Source organism: Ammodytes marinus, assembly GCF_949987685.1.
Source record: "Ammodytes marinus genome assembly, chromosome: 16".
NCBI classification, from domain to species: domain Eukaryota; kingdom Metazoa; phylum Chordata; class Actinopteri; order Uranoscopiformes; family Ammodytidae; genus Ammodytes; species Ammodytes marinus.
The window spans coordinates 10,703,909-10,722,716 of NC_137220.1; the positions used below are offsets into that span (position 1 = coordinate 10,703,909).

At 40.8% G+C, this 18,808-nt stretch overlaps 3 protein-coding genes across 5 annotated transcripts; 1 reads left to right on the forward strand and 2 right to left on the reverse strand.

The window, feature by feature from the left end:
- The first annotated feature begins 1,376 nt into the window (after positions 1 to 1,376).
- On the forward strand, positions 1,377 to 16,684 carry mylk5 (myosin, light chain kinase 5). 3 transcript variants are annotated; one of them, XR_013845260.1, is made up of 18 exons: positions 1,377 to 1,701; positions 3,575 to 3,724; positions 5,100 to 5,252; positions 5,496 to 5,657; positions 6,109 to 6,144; positions 7,160 to 7,287; positions 7,424 to 7,577; positions 8,084 to 8,395; positions 8,488 to 8,590; positions 9,049 to 9,252; positions 9,351 to 9,568; positions 9,655 to 9,778; positions 10,648 to 10,800; positions 10,890 to 11,019; positions 11,111 to 11,198; positions 12,375 to 12,515; positions 13,168 to 14,014; positions 16,379 to 16,684. XR_013845260.1 is itself a non-coding variant. In XM_080043713.1 (17 exons), exons 1-17 carry the CDS (start codon positions 1,566 to 1,568, stop codon positions 13,371 to 13,373), a joined length of 2,592 nt encoding a protein of 863 aa, XP_079899839.1. In that variant the 5' UTR covers positions 1,377 to 1,565; the 3' UTR covers positions 13,374 to 14,957. The 3 variants fall into 3 exon arrangements, 2 of the variants coding, with proteins under 2 accessions (XP_079899839.1, XP_079899838.1); XM_080043713.1 differs by lacking the exon at positions 16,379 to 16,684 and having other exon boundaries at positions 11,111 to 11,192; positions 13,168 to 14,957; XM_080043712.1 differs by lacking the exon at positions 16,379 to 16,684 and having other exon boundaries at positions 13,168 to 14,956.
- LOC307262748 (complement C1q-like protein 2) lies at positions 14,688 to 15,566 on the reverse strand (the record flags this gene model as incomplete). Its single annotated transcript, XM_080043718.1, has 3 exons — positions 15,301 to 15,566; positions 15,064 to 15,198; positions 14,688 to 14,974 (listed from the first exon to the last, which is right to left on the reverse strand). Exons 1-3 carry the CDS (start codon positions 15,554 to 15,556, stop codon positions 14,688 to 14,690), a joined length of 678 nt encoding a protein of 225 aa, XP_079899844.1. The 5' UTR covers positions 15,557 to 15,566.
- A 378-nt stretch (positions 16,685 to 17,062) lies between the features above and the next one.
- Positions 17,063 to 17,755, reverse strand: LOC307263013 (complement C1q-like protein 2; the record flags this gene model as incomplete). The annotated part of the gene is made up of 3 exons (XM_080044032.1): positions 17,063 to 17,349; positions 17,439 to 17,573; positions 17,674 to 17,755. The coding sequence occupies 3 exons, from the start codon at positions 17,753 to 17,755 to the stop codon at positions 17,063 to 17,065; spliced, it is 504 nt and encodes a 167-aa protein (XP_079900158.1).
- Between the last annotated feature and the right edge of the window lie 1,053 nt (positions 17,756 to 18,808).

Genomic DNA, 18,808 nt, shown 5'->3' on the forward strand with positions numbered 1-18,808 from the left:
ACTCAGTGTCGTCAACTGTGTGCTAAAGAGGAGGTTCCTGCGTCCTGTTTTTATTGGACTATGTTTGTTGTGTATTTGTCATTCAAGCCAGTTGGAACCGGTGGCTACACTTTATTTCCGAAACAAGGCACGGAGGATGTCCATTTTCTGCAAAATGCACCCTGAAAATAGAAGAGGGTATAGACTCTCATCTGCAGTTTAATACGAGTATGATGAGGTATATAAGGATTTTTTATTTCTAGTGAATCCCAGTGCTTGACCCCATCTCGGGGTCCCTATTTTTTCTTGGAACAATGACGTGGGAAAAAAGGGAGAGTGGGATTTTACAACTTCTGCAAACAATGATTAATTTCCCAAATTCAGCCAATACCGCAAACATATGCAACTATGAATACAACTCTACACCAATAAAACGTCCTTACAATGATGTCTCTGTGTGTTCAAGGCTTTGGTAAATGTTTGATTTGGGGATTTTTTCCCCCCAAATCTAAAACAAACCCCTCACATTCTTTGTGATCACTGATGTGGAATTAGGAGGCTGGGATGGGAGTGGACAGGAAAGAAATGTTATAATCAACTTAGTGGGCTTCTGGTGCAGCGCTTGCTCACACAGGTTGATAATTGTTAGTTATTTGTTCTCTTGCCATTGCATCCCATAATACGACACAAATTGGTTTGACCATCTTAACAACATTATGTTTAATATGGGAACCACAGACAGCAGGCCCCTCTTGAGACATCTCTGGTTACCATGGCAGCACGTGCATCTGCTGAAGAGACGCTGTTCCCCCGGAAACGGCCACCTTTTGTGTGTGTGCTGGGATTTACTGTACCATGGGACAGGCGCTCGGACTTAAAACCAACCAGGATTTACAATGCCTGTTGCTCACAATCACAGATTTACAAGCCACTAGCGTGAAATGAGCCATTGCAGTGCTGACGTAGCTAGCATCACAAAGTTCAATAGCAGCATTGATAAGTGAGAAGGGCAAACAGGGAAATCGATAAACGGCTGTGCATTCAACAAACAGCCCACAATACGACCTTTGGCTGGCTAGATAGATAAGCCCAACCCCTCCCTCCCACTCTCCCCCTGTCTTTCTGTCTGTCTTTTCCTGTTTATGTGTAGTGTGTGTATGTGCCTATATAATAAAGAAAGAGGTTTGAGCAGTGAGTGTGGGGGATCTGGAATTAGAGTAACTATGGGAGAGATGAGGAGATAACTCCCCTGCCTGAGGAGGATAAAGTAAAAACACAACAATCTGTGATGTAGGTGGAGTTAGTCTGAGTCGATCAGGGGTGGGTGAGAGAGAGAGAGAGAGAGAGGGACAGAGAGAGAGGGTGAGAACATGTGCAGAAAAGTGTGAGGAGTGAGGGCAGAGCCGAGTGAGAAAGACAGAGAGCTTTTTTTTCTACAGAAGAGACCAACAGATGACACGCTGCAGAGGCCAACACAGCCAAAACAGAAAAAGGAAGGACGTGTGATAACCAGCTTGGGAAATGACTGCGTAGATTATTTGTTCTTGTTCCGTTTATAAAGACAAACAAAAAAAAAGAAAAAGAAAATGAATGGTGATGGCAGCAAACAGCGTTGTGTGTCAACCTTCAGGATGCACATCAAGCAGGCCAGTGCATCGTCTGCACAAGGGATTGGGCCGAGAACTATTGACCACAGGACTTCAGACCACTGTACCAGCACAGGTAAGGGTTGCATGAGAGGGAGAGGGAGAGAGGACATCATTCATTTCAGGGAGTGGGTTTGTGTTGGAAAGAGATCGACTGTTGTCATTTACCACACTGCTTATTATGTTGGCTGCTGATTGGACAAGTATGAACAGAGTGATCCTTCCGAATAACAGTTTGTTGAACTGCAAAACCAGACCACAACCAGCTTGCTTTAGGGGATATTATCCCCCCCAGAGAAACTGAGATCACACACTCCAAGTGTATTGCTTTTGAACACAATATCCGGTGTTGTGGTTGTCCTGAATTAAAGGCTCAAAGTATCTGATTGTTGACAATAAACAACTGCAGACCTTTCGGTTTCATGTCAGCCCACGCTGAACCCCACATGTGTTATGATCTTATATCTTGAGAACACGCTTGCTTTATATTTATATAAACGTGTTGCTTTGTCTGTGAAAACTTAACACAGTAAGTGTAATTCTTTGGTGAGCTAGATGTAAGTTTAAATGTCAGAAAATCAAGAACTGATGAAAGCACCTGACCACGGTGCATGGGTTTGTTTTTAACAGCAGTAGAAGGTTTTTAGAGCAACCTGTGAACTTTAGTTCAGCTGAGTTTTGACCGACACTATAAGCCTGCTAATTAATGCTTCAACTTCTGGTAATTTAGAATGGTGTGAAAACCCACATTTAAGAGTGTCTGTCTGCCTGTCATTGTCTGACCTCAAACATCTGCCTTGACCTGACCTGACCTGAGACAAGGCAAGGCAAGGCAAGGCAAGGCAAGGCAAGTTTATACATGCACATTCCAGACACAAAGCCATTCAAAGTGATTTACGGGAGCATACAAAACATCAAGATTAGTTAAAACAAAGAAAATACACCAAGTAATACATCAAGATTGTACATGAGAAAAGTGAAACAAACAAAAAATATCATAAAATTAAAATTACAGGCTAGAAGGGAAACCGAAAAGTCTTCAGTTTTGTAATAATTCTGCATTGTAAACACTGACTAAAGGTTGACGATAAAACCCCCATTTTGTTAATCCATAACTAGTCTATTGTATGACCTGACACAGCAGAACACCACACAAAACCATTTAGTCAACTTTAGCAGAATGTTTACTGATGGCACTGCTCTTCATCTGACACACCTTTGTGATGGCAACTAATTGGACTGGTCGTACTGCTCACCACTGTGAGTGTGTGGCGATGATCATTTGCTTCATTCCTTCTCCTGTGTTCCAAGCAAAATCTGATTTCAGTGAAAGCACTAGTTTTAAGATACAAATGATCTGTTCTTATAAAATAAAATAAAAAACACACAGAACACACAGTTGGTAGGGCGTCCCCCCCATGGGCCTCGGCCAGCAGCGGACCAGGGTTCGATTCCAGCCCGCGGTCGTTCTCTGCATGTCACTCCCCTCTCCGCCCCATTTCAACTCTGTCTCTACACTATCAATAAAGCATAAAAATGCCAAAAAAAATATCTTAAAAAAAAACAAGAAAAAAAAACAAGATGCAAAGCTGTGAACTGTTACGGTTGATGATTGGAGGATCATGGAACAAACTCTTTAGCGCCTCTCGCAGGTGTCACTTCACATAAAACAAGGCCACAGACTAAGGGTGTGATGATACAGTCATCATGTGTGAATTACTGTAAAGCACATAGCTTTGTATCATGTTTGGTCAAAATGTGCATTATATTCATATACTACTGGAGACCCAAATAATGGGGAAAGGCTTAAATCAGAGCTTTGGGATATATTTTGTGAAAATAGAATTTGACCAAACCAAATGCAGTTACATGAGATTTGTTCGAGCCTCTTGTTTGTTTTCTCCACTGACTCGTGACCTCTCTATACCAACCCTCTCCCCCACACCTAGGCTCTCTGAAGCTCTCCTCTTGTAAAGGTGTGGATCCTCCCGTCTTCACTGAGCCCCTGGGGGACTGCTGCGTGGACGAAGGCAGTGACATCACACTGCGGGGGGTCATCACCGGCAGTCAGCCTATCAAAGTGACCTGGTTGCATAATGGTGAGCAGGGACCATGCACGCTGCTGCTTGTTGATGTTTGGGGGTCGAAGGTTGACATAGCCTCTGGTCCTGATCACCATCACTCCAGAATAAACACAGCAATGCCATTGTGTCTGCATTCTTAGGCTTTTGTTATGTTATTCATTCAGTGGCGTGCACAGACATGTTGGGGGGCAGGTGCTCATTGCAAAATAAAGGGCACAATATATTCTATCGATGAATGACCAAATCATTTTAAGGTTACTTGTACATAATTCTCCCCTGGTTTAATGACGTTTAATACCCGGACACACATACAGTGTTTCTCACAGGAATTTGGGAGATTGTGTTGGGGACCCTGGACATTTTAGGGTGGTTCCGGGGGCATGCTCCCCTGGAAGAAAAATGTGAACCTTCTAAAGTAAAATTCATCAATCTGGTGCACTTTGAGAAGAAAACTAGGGCTAAATCAACTGTGTCCTATGTGGGCTATTTCATACTATTTTCTGGAATAATTTGACACAGAATTACCAAAAAGCAGAAAGAAAAAAATCCAGTTAGCTTCGGGAATTTCTAAAATAATCCCTTATCCCGAAACTCCTTCTCTCTTTGAAGTCTTCATTTGTTTATTTTTAATGGCCCTGATCTCCGTAGCCCCTAACAATGTTATTTAAAAAATAACAAAAATTTAGGGGGCGCCCTTAGCTCAGTTGGTAGGGCGTCCCCCCCATGAGCCTCGGCCTCTGCCCCATTTCAACTCCGTCTCTACACTATCAATAAAGCATAAAAAATGCCAAAAAAAATATCTTAAAAAAAAAAATATTATTGGCGCATCATAGGCCCCTTATCTCTGTACGCCCCTGCATTCATTGAACAGCAAGGCAGCAAGGACATAACAAAACGTTATTTAAAGTTTATGAGGTCCATATCCAACCAATTAATTTCTTTAACCTATACATTTGGGACATTTAAGATGTGCTTCTTTCTTTTTGCGATTGTTTCAACACTAACACTTGAGCGATCACATGATGCTATATTTTTATGTCTGCGCTTTTACATCAAATGAAAACCTTCTAGTTGTCTTTCGCCTGTTTTTTTTCTTAAATATAACATTTCCCATAACTCAGGCTGAAATATTTGGTATTTTTTGGAGACTTTCGGATGTTTATTATCATATAAACCAAAGTGTGGATTTGAACAATACCAGGCCATGGAACAAGTATAAGTAATGACAGATGTCAAGAGGTTTACATAGCAGATTTTATCCTGCATCCGGCGTCCTTGTCAGCCTTTTCTTTCTCACATGCCTTCCCCTCATTGTTCTTCCTCGAACAATATACTATGGTCGAAGAAAGAGTTTGTAGTTTTTCTAGTTTTGTTTTCCTCTCATGGCTAGGTGAAGTGGCCCATTTTGGGAATCCTTCTTTCAATGGCAGGGAGATGAGTTTTTTGGTGAGGGAGTGCTTGCCTGAAGATGCTGGCGCCTACACCTGCCTGGCAGAAAACAGCGCAGGGAAGACATCCTGCTGCGCCGCTGTGTTTGTCAGAGGTGAGAGAGACCGTGGGACTGTTCCATGTTGGACATTAATGAAATTCATGGAGACATCTTCTTTCAATTTCTGATACTTGCTTATTGTGAAAAATGCATCATGCAAGTTACTGTAATTGTAATGCAGAGTTCCTCTTTCAATTATAGATGTATTCTGTTCCTCAAAGTAGAATTACGTTAGAGTTTCATTTCTGATATTCTGTGGTCTCTTGCTGTTTTTTATCTTACTGACAACCAATCCAGACTTTGAAACTATCTGTGGTTTGAAGAATCGTGTCCCAAAGATCACAACTTTTAATGGAAGGTCACCACAGTCTTTCAAAGATGACCCACTGAAGTTGAGAGGATCTACTTGTACCTCCCCTTCAGACTCTGATGACCTAAGCCCAATCTTAACTCCAAGAGGTAAACAGAAAATGATTAATTTCACACATAAAGTAGATACATAGGATTTACTCCTTTTTGACCATTTCATGGGCAAATATGTTGATTTATTATTAACACATATGGTGAAGACTCCTTCCTTACACGTGTTGATGTTCCAAGAAAATATCCAGCCCCTTTGCCATTGTTTTAGCTCCTTCCGGATATATATATGTTGTCTTTTTAAATAAATAGGAAACGCATCATTTCCAGTCTTCGTGTGATTGGTTGCATACCAGGAAGAACGCTATAAAGAACAATATAGCCTTTTGATACACCCACAAAAGGTTCTCAGTCCCAAGTGCATGCCATTTAGGGAAGTGGACAGGGCACAATACAGCAAAACTGCAAACTGATAGCCATAGAGAAGAAGAGCAGAGCCACACCTCCCCTTATTAAACCAACTCTACCTGCACTCCCTCTGTCTCTGCAGAAGTCATCCCAAAGAAGAGAGCCAACTCAGGGACAGGTGAGTGACACATCATTTTTTAAATGTTCTCCTCACTCATACACCAGTGTTTCTGTCTATCAGTCTTTACAGAGGTTCTCTAATTGGTTGTGTTGATGTCAACCTTACTCTTTACAATCTGTGTTTTGGGTGTGAGTTTGATATGATGCTGTTGTGGTTTGCCCCGGAGCTAGAACTTGTTTTGAAGCCTTCAAAGCTGTCAGGCTCTGAGCTATTGTGCTCCCATTACACTGTGGAACTTCACCTAGGGTGTAGGCCGCAACAACAAAAGCATGAATAGCGCAAATAATAAGGTCTGAATGTATGTGATGAGTGGGAAGAAAAAGATGTCATACTGTTTGTTATGGTGTACGGCTTTGCGAATTAGCCATAAGTGGTGCCTAGAAAGAAAGATTAAATAATTTTGCATTTTATCAGATTGTCTCTAGTCAAATTTACCATCCATGATGCCACAGCATTTGAATACTGGCAGTATGAAGCGATAATACTGACTCCTGCCCATATATGGAGTTATTTAGTCCATGTAAATGCATTGAAACAAGCATTGAAACATTAGATTACTTAAGGATATAATACAGACGTAATGTGCATTCTGGGGTTGCTTGAGTTGAGCGTGTGCAATGTATTATATAGCAGATGCATGTGTCTTCAACGAGCAGGTGAACTAGTTTAGTGCTTTGATTAGCACGCTTGATTACACAGGGACTGGTTGTACTTGTGTGGGGTAGGTCATCCGTGGTTGGTATTTGTTTCAACTTTAGACAATTGTGTCTGCTATGCTGCAAAATGCAATAATAAGGGTCTTGGCAAAAGTAACACACTTCCAGTCTTACAGTAGGCTACAGCATAAACCACAGATCATGTCCCTCTCTGTGTCTTTATCTGGCACTCACACACACACACCACACTGGGAAAGCTTCCTTCCACTGCAGTGTTTTAGGCCTGAAACTAGACCAATGATACCACAAACAGGAAGGCTCTCAGTCAAAACACTCACTTTGTTTTGTCTATGCAGGACCAACGTTACATTTTGTAAACCCCCCAAAGCACGTGAAGGTTGAGTTGGGAATAACTGCCAGATTGACGTGTATTTTCACCGGCAGTCCTCCTGTGGTGTCGTGTTGGATCAGAGGCAAAGAGCAGGTATTGTACTTTTATGGCCTGTTGACAACATTTTAAACTTTTTGCCAACTTTTTAAGTCTGCCATCTTCACTGTCTCTCTCAATATTTATCTACATATCTCTCTTTTTTTCTTTTGCATATATCTTATATCTGCAGATAGTGGATGGTCCGGGGCTGTGGGCAGAAGACACTGATCGCAGCAGCACACTGGTGATAGCAGAAGCTAAACCACAGCACTCGGGTTGCTACACTGTTGTTCTGAAGGACCGCAAGAGCTCAGCACAACACACGATCACTCTTTCTGTCATAGGTAAGACAACAAGTTCTCTGCTGTGTCAAGATCCCGACTAAATATTTACATGAATCTGATTGGTCAAATCTTTCCTACGGTATATAGTCATGCTTTCTTTTTTTTCTCCTTGATCCATATTCTTGTTGGTGACATCAGTGTCCATTTTTTTCCACACCAGACAAAGTGGCTGAAACACCCAATTAAAGTCTGTCTTCTTGACATGACATGAGAATGTTTTTTTATTGCTACTATTCAAGCGCAATAAGGAGCTGGAGTTATTTGAAAAAAAAATATTAACAGTATAATATTCTGATATTCATACCACAATACGGTGGGTCGTGATTTATTGGGAGAATCCAAGCAATTCCATGGGAGACATTCGGCACCCCCATGTAGCCGGGCAACTTCGATCGAATCGTCAAATAGTCGACTATTTGAGGTCATCCTTAGTCAGGAGGACTGAACATGAAGTATAAATGAAGTTATCAGACACTTGAGCACTTTATCCATCGTTATCCCACCAGAGAGACCACAGCCTCCTGCCTGCTGCCCTGTGATCTCCATCATCTCCGTCACCAGCGTTGTGTTGTCCTGGTCGGGCCCCTGCTACGACGGTGGCAGTGCTGTTCTGGGTTATGTGGTGGAAGTAAGGAACCAAGGACGTGTTGCGCCTGGGGACTGGAGCGAGCTGACTGCCCAGTGTAAGAGTACCTCATACCGAGTAGGCTCTGGACTGCAGCCTGAACAGGAATACTGTTTCAGAGTGAGGGCCTACAACGAAGTGGGCGTTAGTGAGCCAGGACCAGTTTCACCGGTGATTAGAATGGAGCAGAAAGGTGAGGTGACACGGTGTATTGATACCACAGTTCATCGTAGAGGCAAATATAATCAGGCTTACATTACAGCTACTGTGTCTGTGTATGTCTAGGCAAACCACAAGAAGAGGAGGCCCCTCCAGCGTTTACCTGTGTCACTCTTGACTCTTCCAACAAAGTCACAGATCACTACAATCTGCTGGAGAAACTGGGAACGTGAGTATCTCTCAGGAACTAATCATTCCCCCTCCAAACACATTTTTCCAAGGTAGTGGACTTTCTTCAGATATTAAGATGAAGAAAGAAAGCTTGACATTTCAAAGGGACTTCCTTTTTATAAGCGTGCCAGCATCTGGAAGAGTGGAAATCCTGCCAACTGCACCAGAACAAGGATTTAATAATACTTGCATGTGGAGACACGGTTCTACTTTAGCAAGCGAAAGACACCAATGCAGGTTTTTAGGATACCAGTGGGTGGAAGAGATTTATGATGACAGATTAAGGCTCCCCACACAATCACAGATCTTAAATGAAAGATTGTTTACTGGGTTTAATTGTCAGTCTCTATTTGTGATTAGCTCACACTGCCACATTCATCAAGATCTATGATGGCACACCATTTACACAGCCTGTCCAGAGATTAAAAATAATGACTAAACTTGTTTCTTCATTAGGGGAAAGTTCGGCCTTGTGTTCAAGCTAACACACAAAGACACAGGACATGTGTGTGCCGGGAAGTTCTACAAAGGCCGACGTGCCAAGGAGAGGGAGGCCGCGCGCAAAGAGATAGAGTTGATGAACTACCTCCACCACCCAAAACTCGTTCAGTGTCTTGGGGCATACGATCACAAGCCTGAGATGGTCATGGTCATGGAGTTGTAAGTATATCGTCATGCGAGGCCAAAGTAGTCGCAGAATTATTCCAGCATGAAATGTAATAACCCCTTTGCTGTCACTTTGGTATGTCCGTCCGTAGTATCGCAGGTGGGGAACTGTTTGAACGGATTGCGGACGATAACTTTGAGTACACAGAGCCGGCCAGTGTGCACTACATGCAGCAGATCGTGGAGGGGGTTGGCTTCATGCATCAGCAGAACATCATCCATCTGGACCTCAAACCTGAAAACATTGTGTGTGTTGACACCACTGGCACCTCCATAAAGATCATTGACTTTGGATTAGCCAGCAGGTTTGGTGTGTGAAACTAAACTTTCTTCAATATTTACTTACCATTCTACCGTATGTTTCAATATCAAATGATGCGATTTTATGTATTACAGATGTAAAAACACCTCTGATGGTGATGCATGGGACTCCCGAGTTTGTGGCACCTGAAGTGATCAACTATGAGCCGGTGTGTTTCGCCACTGATATGTGGAGCATTGGTGTCATCTGCTACATATTGTGAGTCACAGTATCACTCCCATAGTCCTTTTCTGCATTAAATAATACGTTTTACATACCAGGAAATACTTATTCACTTTATGCTGTCTGTCCAGATGTTTCTAGTCTCATGTCTATAGCATTAAAATTAAGCTACAACCAGCAGCTAGTTAGCGTAGCTTGGAACCAGCTAGTCTGGCTCTGTCCAAAGATAACGAAATCCACATGTCTGCATCTCTGAACCACTTCTAGGAATCTCCGCTGGGTGCCCGGAACTCCCAGAAGTTACTGTTCCCAGCCAAGAAATAGTCCACCACACACCCCCTATTAAACCTTAACATGTGTGTTTTCACAAGGCTTAAAAAAATAAATAATTAGATAACATGTTAAATATTTAGCTTTAGAGCTGGTAATGGATGGATTTTATAACATCTAGAAAGTTACTCCCTGTTTCCAGTCTTTGTGCTAAGCTAACATTTCACATCTATACGGCTACATTTAGCCATATAGATGTGAGCGTGGTATCAAAGTGGCAGTCTCGACTAACTCTGCAAGACGAATAAGAATAACCTATATCCCAAGATGTAGCACATATAACGCACACATCCAGCCTAATATTTCCCCAACTAAGTGTGTTAAAGAAGATTTTCTGACACTGTCATTTGTTTTTTTTGGGTTTCAGATTAAACTGGTACTGAGTGAGTTAGGCCCATGTAGATCAAAATGACTTCAATCAACTACAGATCCTGAAAATAGAACATAATAGATAGGGACACTTATCTTTTCTTGGATCTACTGTCATTTTTCTATGCTTTCACTGCCACCTAGTGGGTGTAGGTTGAAACAGTCAGCAGCACAGTGATGCTGTTCTCTCATTCTATGTATTTCAGACTGAGCGGCGTGTCTCCATTCCAGGGTAACAGTGATGCGGAGACCCTGGCCTTGGTCACGGCTGCCCAGTGGGAGTTTGACGAGGAGAGTTTTGAGGAGATTACGGACGAGGCCAAACATTTCATCAGCTCTTTGCTCAACAAGGAACCCAGGTGATTTCACACAGCGTACAACAGTAGCGCAGCCTCCTGATACGGTCTTCACTTAACAAGCTATTATAATGATACTGTGTGTTTCCCAGGCGGAGGATGTCCTGTGAAGAGACACTCGCCCACCCTTGGATGGCAGCATTTGACTCTGGAGATCTTGCCTCCACCAAGACTCTGTCCAAGGACAAGATGAAGAGATTTCTAGCCAGGCAGAAGTGGAAGGTGATGCCTCAGCACAGTACATTCATGTGTGTCTTTTTGAGTTTAAAGTTTTGAATTCTGCTTGTGCTTAAATATCTTTTTTGTTACATAGAAAGCGGGAAAGGCCATGTTAGCCCTGAAGAGAATGGCTCTGCTGTCTAAAAGTGACAGCCCTACATCTCCTTCCAGCCCGGGTGAAGGTTAGACACACACATTATTTTATATATTTATATATAAATATATATAAATATATAGGGGAAGGTGGGGTGATTTGTGCATTTTGGAAGTTGCAAAATGTTGGAAATGTGACCACATATTTAAGAAGAGCCATCCATTTGACTCATCCTGTAAAGAAGGGAGACACAAGGAATAAGATATAAGCACATTTAAGCTAAAAAAACTGTGTTTTGCCTTTCAAAGTAAAATTTCCATGATCAAGGTTTTTTGATTATTGTGTCTGAACAATTATAGACACGTTTGAAAACATTTGACACATGTTTTAGTGCTTTGGTATGCTACACTTTGAGTCTATATAGTTAGCACAATGTCAACCCTAAATTGCTGCATCATGCCTATTATCCAAAATTCTGGGGATGGGGTGATTTGTGCGCAAGGGCCTGGGTGAGTTATAAGTAAGTAAGTAAGTAAAATGTATTTATAAAAGCACATTTATGACAGTTTGCACTGTCCAAAGTGCTGTACATAGTGCATTCAGTAGGTAAACAATGAAGGTAAAATAACAATAACCAAAATAAAAGACGTAAAGCCCATACATCCACATAAACACAGATAGTAGTGCAGAGGTAAGTAAGTAGTGCAGAGGTTAATGGGGAGGAAACACCAGGGTGTACATATGGGTTTTGAGCCTTGATTTAAAGGCAGAAATGTAGGGGGAATCACATTTGTCAGGTGGCAGTTGGTTCCACAAGCACGGAGCAACTAGTGCAAAGTACATTTCTGAGAGTTGTGCCAGTGGCATGGCTGTATACGCTGGTCACCAAAAGAAAGTGATAGTCTACAGTAGCTCAGGAGAGAGTGACATCTCAATTCCACTTAACGACACCACTGATGAGAGTTCAGATGGCCAGAAAGATGATGATGGTGACTTTGTCATTGTGACACAATGACGCACAAATCACCCCACTACGTGGGGTGATTTGTGCGACAAGACAACTTTTTTTCCGAAAGCTATATTTCTTAAACAGTTTATTCCAGATCCAAAGTTTTTATTGCCAGGGATGCACAACATCCTGAAATATATGTACATATTTGAGTTGGAGACATAACTGTCAAGGCCTCACTTTAAAATCACTTTGAGTAAAAAGTTGCACAACCTCATTATTCTAATTCCTCCTTCCTTCTCTTCTCTGTCCCAGACTCGGCACTGAGCCCCGAGGCAGAGCATGCCCTGCTGTCTTTGGAGCAGAAGATGCAGGGGCCACCCGAGTTCACCCAGAGCCTGGAGGACCAGACGGTAGCTCAGGGATGCAGTGCCCGTCTCTCATGTCACCTCACAGGTACACACGGCTTAATGAAGGCCCAGTACAAGAGCTCAAGCAGGCACTTGAGACTGAAGCCACAAATGAGTAGTTGAGACATGATTGAGGGTGTTTTGACACTTGGTCCTTTTCAGCCTTCAAGACGGTGAAAGATAAAAAACATGAACCTGGCATATTATATTCTTAAATCTATTCCTTAAAAACACACCTATAATGTATTATCTATATAAGAAGTATTGATTCTGCCCGTCTCTCATGTCACCTCACACGTACACACAGCTTCATGAGGCCAAGATTCAAGATTTTCAAATATAATACCTTTGTTCCTATTTGTGACATTTTGAGGAGCTTTGTTACAGAGTAGAGACTTGAGTCTCTGAAGTTGCAAATGAGGATAAGTTTACACCAGGTCAAATTACAAGACGGCGAAAAGAACAGACACAAACCTAGAATATTCTATTTATATATATATATTCCTTAGAAACACACATTTTAAAAGAAGAATTGATTTGGTCATTTAAATAGTCAGTATTCGGGGATAACATACTTGAATCTTGATTTTCCAATGAAGCCCTGTGACTTGACTTGAACATCCCACAAAGTACTTTAAACAATCTATTGCAGTTTTGCTTACATTTTTAAAGCTCACCCTTCCCATCTATCTTGGCAGGATACCCTGACCCAGAGGTGGTGTGGCTGTGTGGTAAAGACACTCTGGAGGAGTCACCCACGGTGCAGATAGAGTATGAGGAGGATGGCTGCTGTACTCTGGTCCTGGCCAAAGTTGGTCCAGACAATGCCAATGTTTACACCTGTAATGCCACCAATGTCCATGGGGAGGCATCCTGCTCAGCCAAACTCATTGTTCAAGAGTAGATTCATCATATCTATCTATGCAGAGATAAAATGTCTAAACATGTTGCTCTTGAATTGTGGAATTGTACATTCTTGTTTTACTGCAAATGTAAACTGAACTGTACATCTTGTCCAATGGGTGGAAATATATAATACATTTATTATTGTACAAAATATGAATAGATGAATATTATTACAGTTACAGAGTTACAAGCATAGACAAAAAGTTGATATTTCTTCTTGTGACTAAGATATAGTTATTCACTGCCTTTAAACAATGTGTTGTTTCAACTGAAACTATGACTACTTCTTTCTTTGGCTAATGAGATTATCTTCCGAACCCCTCGGATATTCAGCATAATTTCAAGCCTGCTTGCATTTCTAAAGGGATATCAGAATATCTGATATACTTTATAAGGTGGATTAGGGTAAGAAGTTTAAATAAGGTTGGTGAAATTACTTGGGCTTCCTTTTTGCAGGTTGAATTTCAGACTGTAAACAATTTCATGAGGCAGCCAGAGGCAACCCAACTAGACTGATACTTGATTCTTCAGTTTCTCCCTCAGCTGTAGTATCAGAGCTGCATGAAATCAGCTCATATCAAACCAGAACTTTTGGAAAGTAGCTTCCTGAGGTACATCAAACTAATTAAGTTCATAGCAGTTTTAGTTCTATGAAAAGTTGCTTGTTTTGTCTTTTTCATGGTTGTATTGTGTTTTATTCAAAGGGAGAAAAAGGCAACACTTTCAAGAAAGTCTGTATAAGGGTAATGCCATGTGTGTATATGACTTTAAAAAAAGTCCTGATAACTTAACCCGCTGTTCTATTTTCTCTGGTGGTTAGTAAATATTACACTGTGCTTTTGTTTTGACAACAGCTGTTTTTTTACTTCAGAAGGAGCATGCATTTTTTCTTCTAACAGACATACATTTTTGGCCTATACCATATTACGCCCAACCAGAGTTGACTGAGAGGACCAGCTGACCAAATGAATGTGCAAGGGTAGATTCTGTGAATGCGAAAAAAATAATGCACAAATTCAAAACCTCACCAGCACCAGTATATTATTCTTTCAATGTATTGTATTCAATTGTTTTTATTTTCCAAACCATTCTTATGAGCCTTTTTACATTCAAAACTAACCCCTAACCCTACTTAGATGTTACTAACACAGTGTCTTAACAACTGAACATTTGCATTAAGATGCCCTAATAAACTAATCTATAACAGATTGATAGTTTGGCTTATGTGCGTATAACAATATTAACAGTATAAAGGATATTCCTTTAGCTGTAAAAGCATGAAGTCCCACACACACCTGGAATCATGTCTGCATTATACAGTGAAGAGCAGAAAACCACTGAAAGTGTTGTAATTCATTACATCATCATAGACTATCCTGTTTGCATGGAGCTCTACATACACATTGTCTCCAACCTCGAGGGGGATGACCACAGCGTTGCTGCCCATGTCGTTGCTATCAGTCCCGGAGGTATCCCAGACAGAAGTCAGCCGTACGCCGTTCTTCATTAGGCTCACAACAGAGCTAGGAGTAGGACGGAGGTTGTTGAACATGGAGAATCGAAAGAAGTACATCCCTTTGACCATTGCTGTGAAAACGCCTGTAAAAAGAAAAAGGGGGAATGATTTAAATTTCTTGAATCCCATTTGTCTCTCTTTCAATGCAATTTCTCTCTCAATCATACAGCACCTGTTGAAGGGTTGTAGCTATTGCCAGTGTTGGAGAAGACCCTCTTATACTGCAGTGGGGTAGCAGTGGTGAAAGGTCCAGTGTTTCCAGATCCAGATTCCCTGAGGGCTGCAGAAAAGGCCACTCGAGGTGTGCCTAAAATGATCAATTTAAACAAATTCATAAGAAGTAGGAATTTGGAAAGGAAATAATTTAATTAACCATTATTATCCAATGAACACCTATGCTCTGTGTTACCTCCAATCAGGCTCCGCAGCTCCAGGACCTCTTTCTCAGTATTTTGCAACTTTGTTTCCAGGATTGTTATTTTTTCCGCCATGTTTGTTACCTTCTCTCTGACCTCTCCCAGGTTGTGACTCATGGAAGTGAGAGAGTGGGTGTCACAGCAGCTGGTCAGTCCCGAGCATTGATGGACTTTGTCATTGTTTTTATTAGCTTGCCCTGCACACGGACAGCAGCTCACTGCTAAAATCAGGAATGCAATATGCTTCATCCTTGTGAAAGCGACGTCTCTGCTTCTTTGCAATCGTTTTCTGTCGAGCCTCACCTCTTTTATCTATCAGATGATACAGAGATAACATGTCTAAACATGTTGTTCTTGAGTGCCTTGAATTGTGGAATTTTACATTCTTGTTTTACTGCAAATGCAAACTTAACTGTACATCTTGTCCTATGGTTCGAAATATATAATACATTTATTATTGTACACAATATGAATAGATGAATATTGTTACAGTTACAGAGTTACAAGCATAGACAAAAAGTTGATATTTCATGGGACTAAGATATAGTTATTCACTGCCTTAAACAATGTGTTGTGTCACCTGAAACTATGACTACTTCTTACTTTGGCTAATGAGATTATCTTCTGAACCCCTCGGATATTCAGCATAATTTCAGGCCTGCTTGCATTTCTAAAGGGATATCAGAATATCTGATATTCTTTATAAAGTGGGTTAGGGTAAGAAGTTTAAATAAGGTTGGTGAAATTACTTGGGCTTCCTTTTTGCAGGTTGAATTTCAGACTGTAAACAATGCTATGAGGCAGCCAGAGGCAACCCAAATAGACTGATACTTGATTCTTCAGTTTCAGCTGTAGTATCAGAGCTGCATGAAATCAGCTCATATCAAACCAGAACTTTTGGAAAGTAGCTTCCCGGGGTACATCAAACTAATTAAGTTCATAGCAGTGGTTAGTTCCAAAAACAATTTTGGCCAACTGCACAATCTTGAAACTAGGCTAGGACATTGTATCACAATTTTTTTTTTGTCAAATATGTGCTGAAGCGACCTTTCAAATACATTGTCCCAGCAGTTTTAGTTCTGTGAAAAGTTACTCGTTTTGTCTTTTTCATGGTTGTATTGTGGTTTATTCAAATGGGAGAAAAAGGCAACACTTTCAAGAAAGTCTGTATAAGGGTAATGCCATGTGTCTATGACTTTAAAAAAAGTCCTGATAACTTAAACCGCTGTTCTATTTTCTCTGGTGGTTAGTAAATGTTACACTGTTCTTTTGTTTTGACAACAGGTGTTTTTTCTTCAGAAGGATCATGCATTTTTTTCTTCTAACAGACTTACATTTTTGGCCTATACCATATTACACCCAACCAGAGTTGACTGAGAGGACCAGCTGACCAAATGAATGTGCAAGGGTAGATTCTGTGTATGAATGCGAAAAAAATAATGCACAAATCCAAAACCGCACCAGTATATTTATATTATTCTTTCAATGTATTGCCAATTGGTTTTATTTTCCAAACATGCCATTCTTATGAGCCTTTTTACATTCAAAATTAACCCCTAAACCTACCCAGATGTTACTAATACAGTGTCTTAACATCATTAACACAACTGCACATTTGCATTTAGATTTCCTAATAAGCTAATCCATAACAGATCATTAGTTTGGTTTATGTGTGTATAACAACATATTAACAGTATGAATAAAAAGGATATTCCTTTAGTTGTAAAAGCATGAAGTCACAAGCATGTTGTCTGATTATACAGTGAAGAGCAGAAAACCACAGAAGGTGTTGTAGTTTCCTGCGTCATCATAGACAAGCCTGTTTGCTGCGAGCTCTATATACACATTGTCTCCAACCTCGAGGGGGATGACCACAGCGTTGCTGCCAATGTCGTTGGTATCAGACGTTGCGATGTCCCAGACAGATGTCAGCAGTACACCATTCTTCTTTAGTCTCACAACAGCGTTGGGAGCAGGATCGTAGCTGCTGTACATGGAGAATCGAAAGAAGTACATCCCTTTGACCAGTGCTGTGAAAATGCCTGTCGAAAAAAGGAGGATGGTTTAAATTTCTCAAATTCTTATTTGTCTCTCTTTCAATGTATGTGTTTCTCTCTCAATCATACAGCACCTGTTGAAGGGTTGTAGCTATTGCCAGTGTTGGAGAAGACCCTCTTATACTGCAGTGTGGTATCGGTGTTGAAAGGTCCAATGTTTCCTAATCCAGATTCCCTGAGGGCTGCAGAAAAGGCCACTCGAGGTGTGCCTAAAATGATCAAATTACAACACACACATGAGAAGTTGGAATTTAGAAAGGAAATAACTGAATAAACTATTATTGTATGAAACCCTTTGCTCTGTGTTACCTCCAATCAGGCTCCGCAGCTCCAGGACCTCTTTCTCAGTATTTTGAAACTTTGTCTCCAGGATTGTTATTTTTTCCAACATGTTTGCGACTTTCTCTTCGACACTGTTTTCATTAGCTTGCCCTGCACACAGACAGCAGCTCACTGCTAAAATCAGGAATGCAATCTGCTTCATCCTTGTGAAAGAGACGTCTCTGCTTCTTTGCAATATTTTTCTGTCGAGCCTCAATTCTTTTATACGTATCCGGGATCAGTGATTGTGCAGAACAAGAAACTCCAGTTTCAGGAAATGCCTATCAGAAAAAACCCTGCTATCTGTATTCAGGTATTCATTAATAGAATTGAAAAAATAAATCAATGGAGGACCGGACAGTAGCTTGGGGATGCAGTGACCGTCTCTCATGTCACCTCAGGTACACACAGCTTCATGAGGCCAAGATTCTAGAGCTCAAGTATAGTCCCTTAGTTCCTCTTTGTGACATTCTGCAGAGCTATGTTACAGAGTAGGGACTTGAGACTTGGACTGAAGTCACACATGAGGATTTGAGAAGTTTATACCAGGTCAAATTACAAGACGGGGAAAAATCAAAAACACAAACCTTGGATATTCTATTAATTTTACGCCCTCTTTATCAATTATTCATCAAGACTTAATATATTCTATTGAGGCTGAAACGTTTTGTTTTTGACACCATTTGGCTCACTTGAGTAAAATACTGTTTAAGACTGTCAATTTGCATGCATAGCTTTGCTGAATCACTTGACCGCCATGTTTGCCTGTGCAGGTAACATAGTATATGCTATTTAATACATGCTATGAAATATTTCAGCACGCTGGAGAAGAATTTACAGTGCTGTGTGAAAGTTTGAGAACCCCTTGAACCTTTTGGAATTTTATTTATTTTTACCATTATTAAATAATTTTTATCAATACCAGTATTTTTTATATGAAATAACAGATGTTTGTTTATCAATTCAAAAAAAAAATTCTTTCAGAAATCAATTGTTAAAAGAGATAAAACAAATGATTTGCCAACCGTTGTATGTGCAAAAGTTTGTGAACCCTGATCTGCATTGCTTAAATCGAGCAGGTTGACACAATCAGGTGGGCCAAATTGATTGATGAAATAGACCA

Bases quoted from the DNA above. Each gene is read 5' to 3' on its own strand.
- mylk5 (XM_080043712.1), top strand. From the start codon at position 1,566: ATGAATGGTGATGGCAGCAAACAGCGTTGTGTGTCAACCTTCAGGATG. The intron at 6,145-7,159 runs GTGAGTGACACA...TTGTCTATGCAG, and splicing joins GAGAGCCAACTCAGGGACAG to GACCAACGTTACATTTTGTA. The intron at 9,253-9,350 runs GTAAGTATATCG...GTCCGTCCGTAG, and splicing joins ATGGTCATGGTCATGGAGTT to TATCGCAGGTGGGGAACTGT.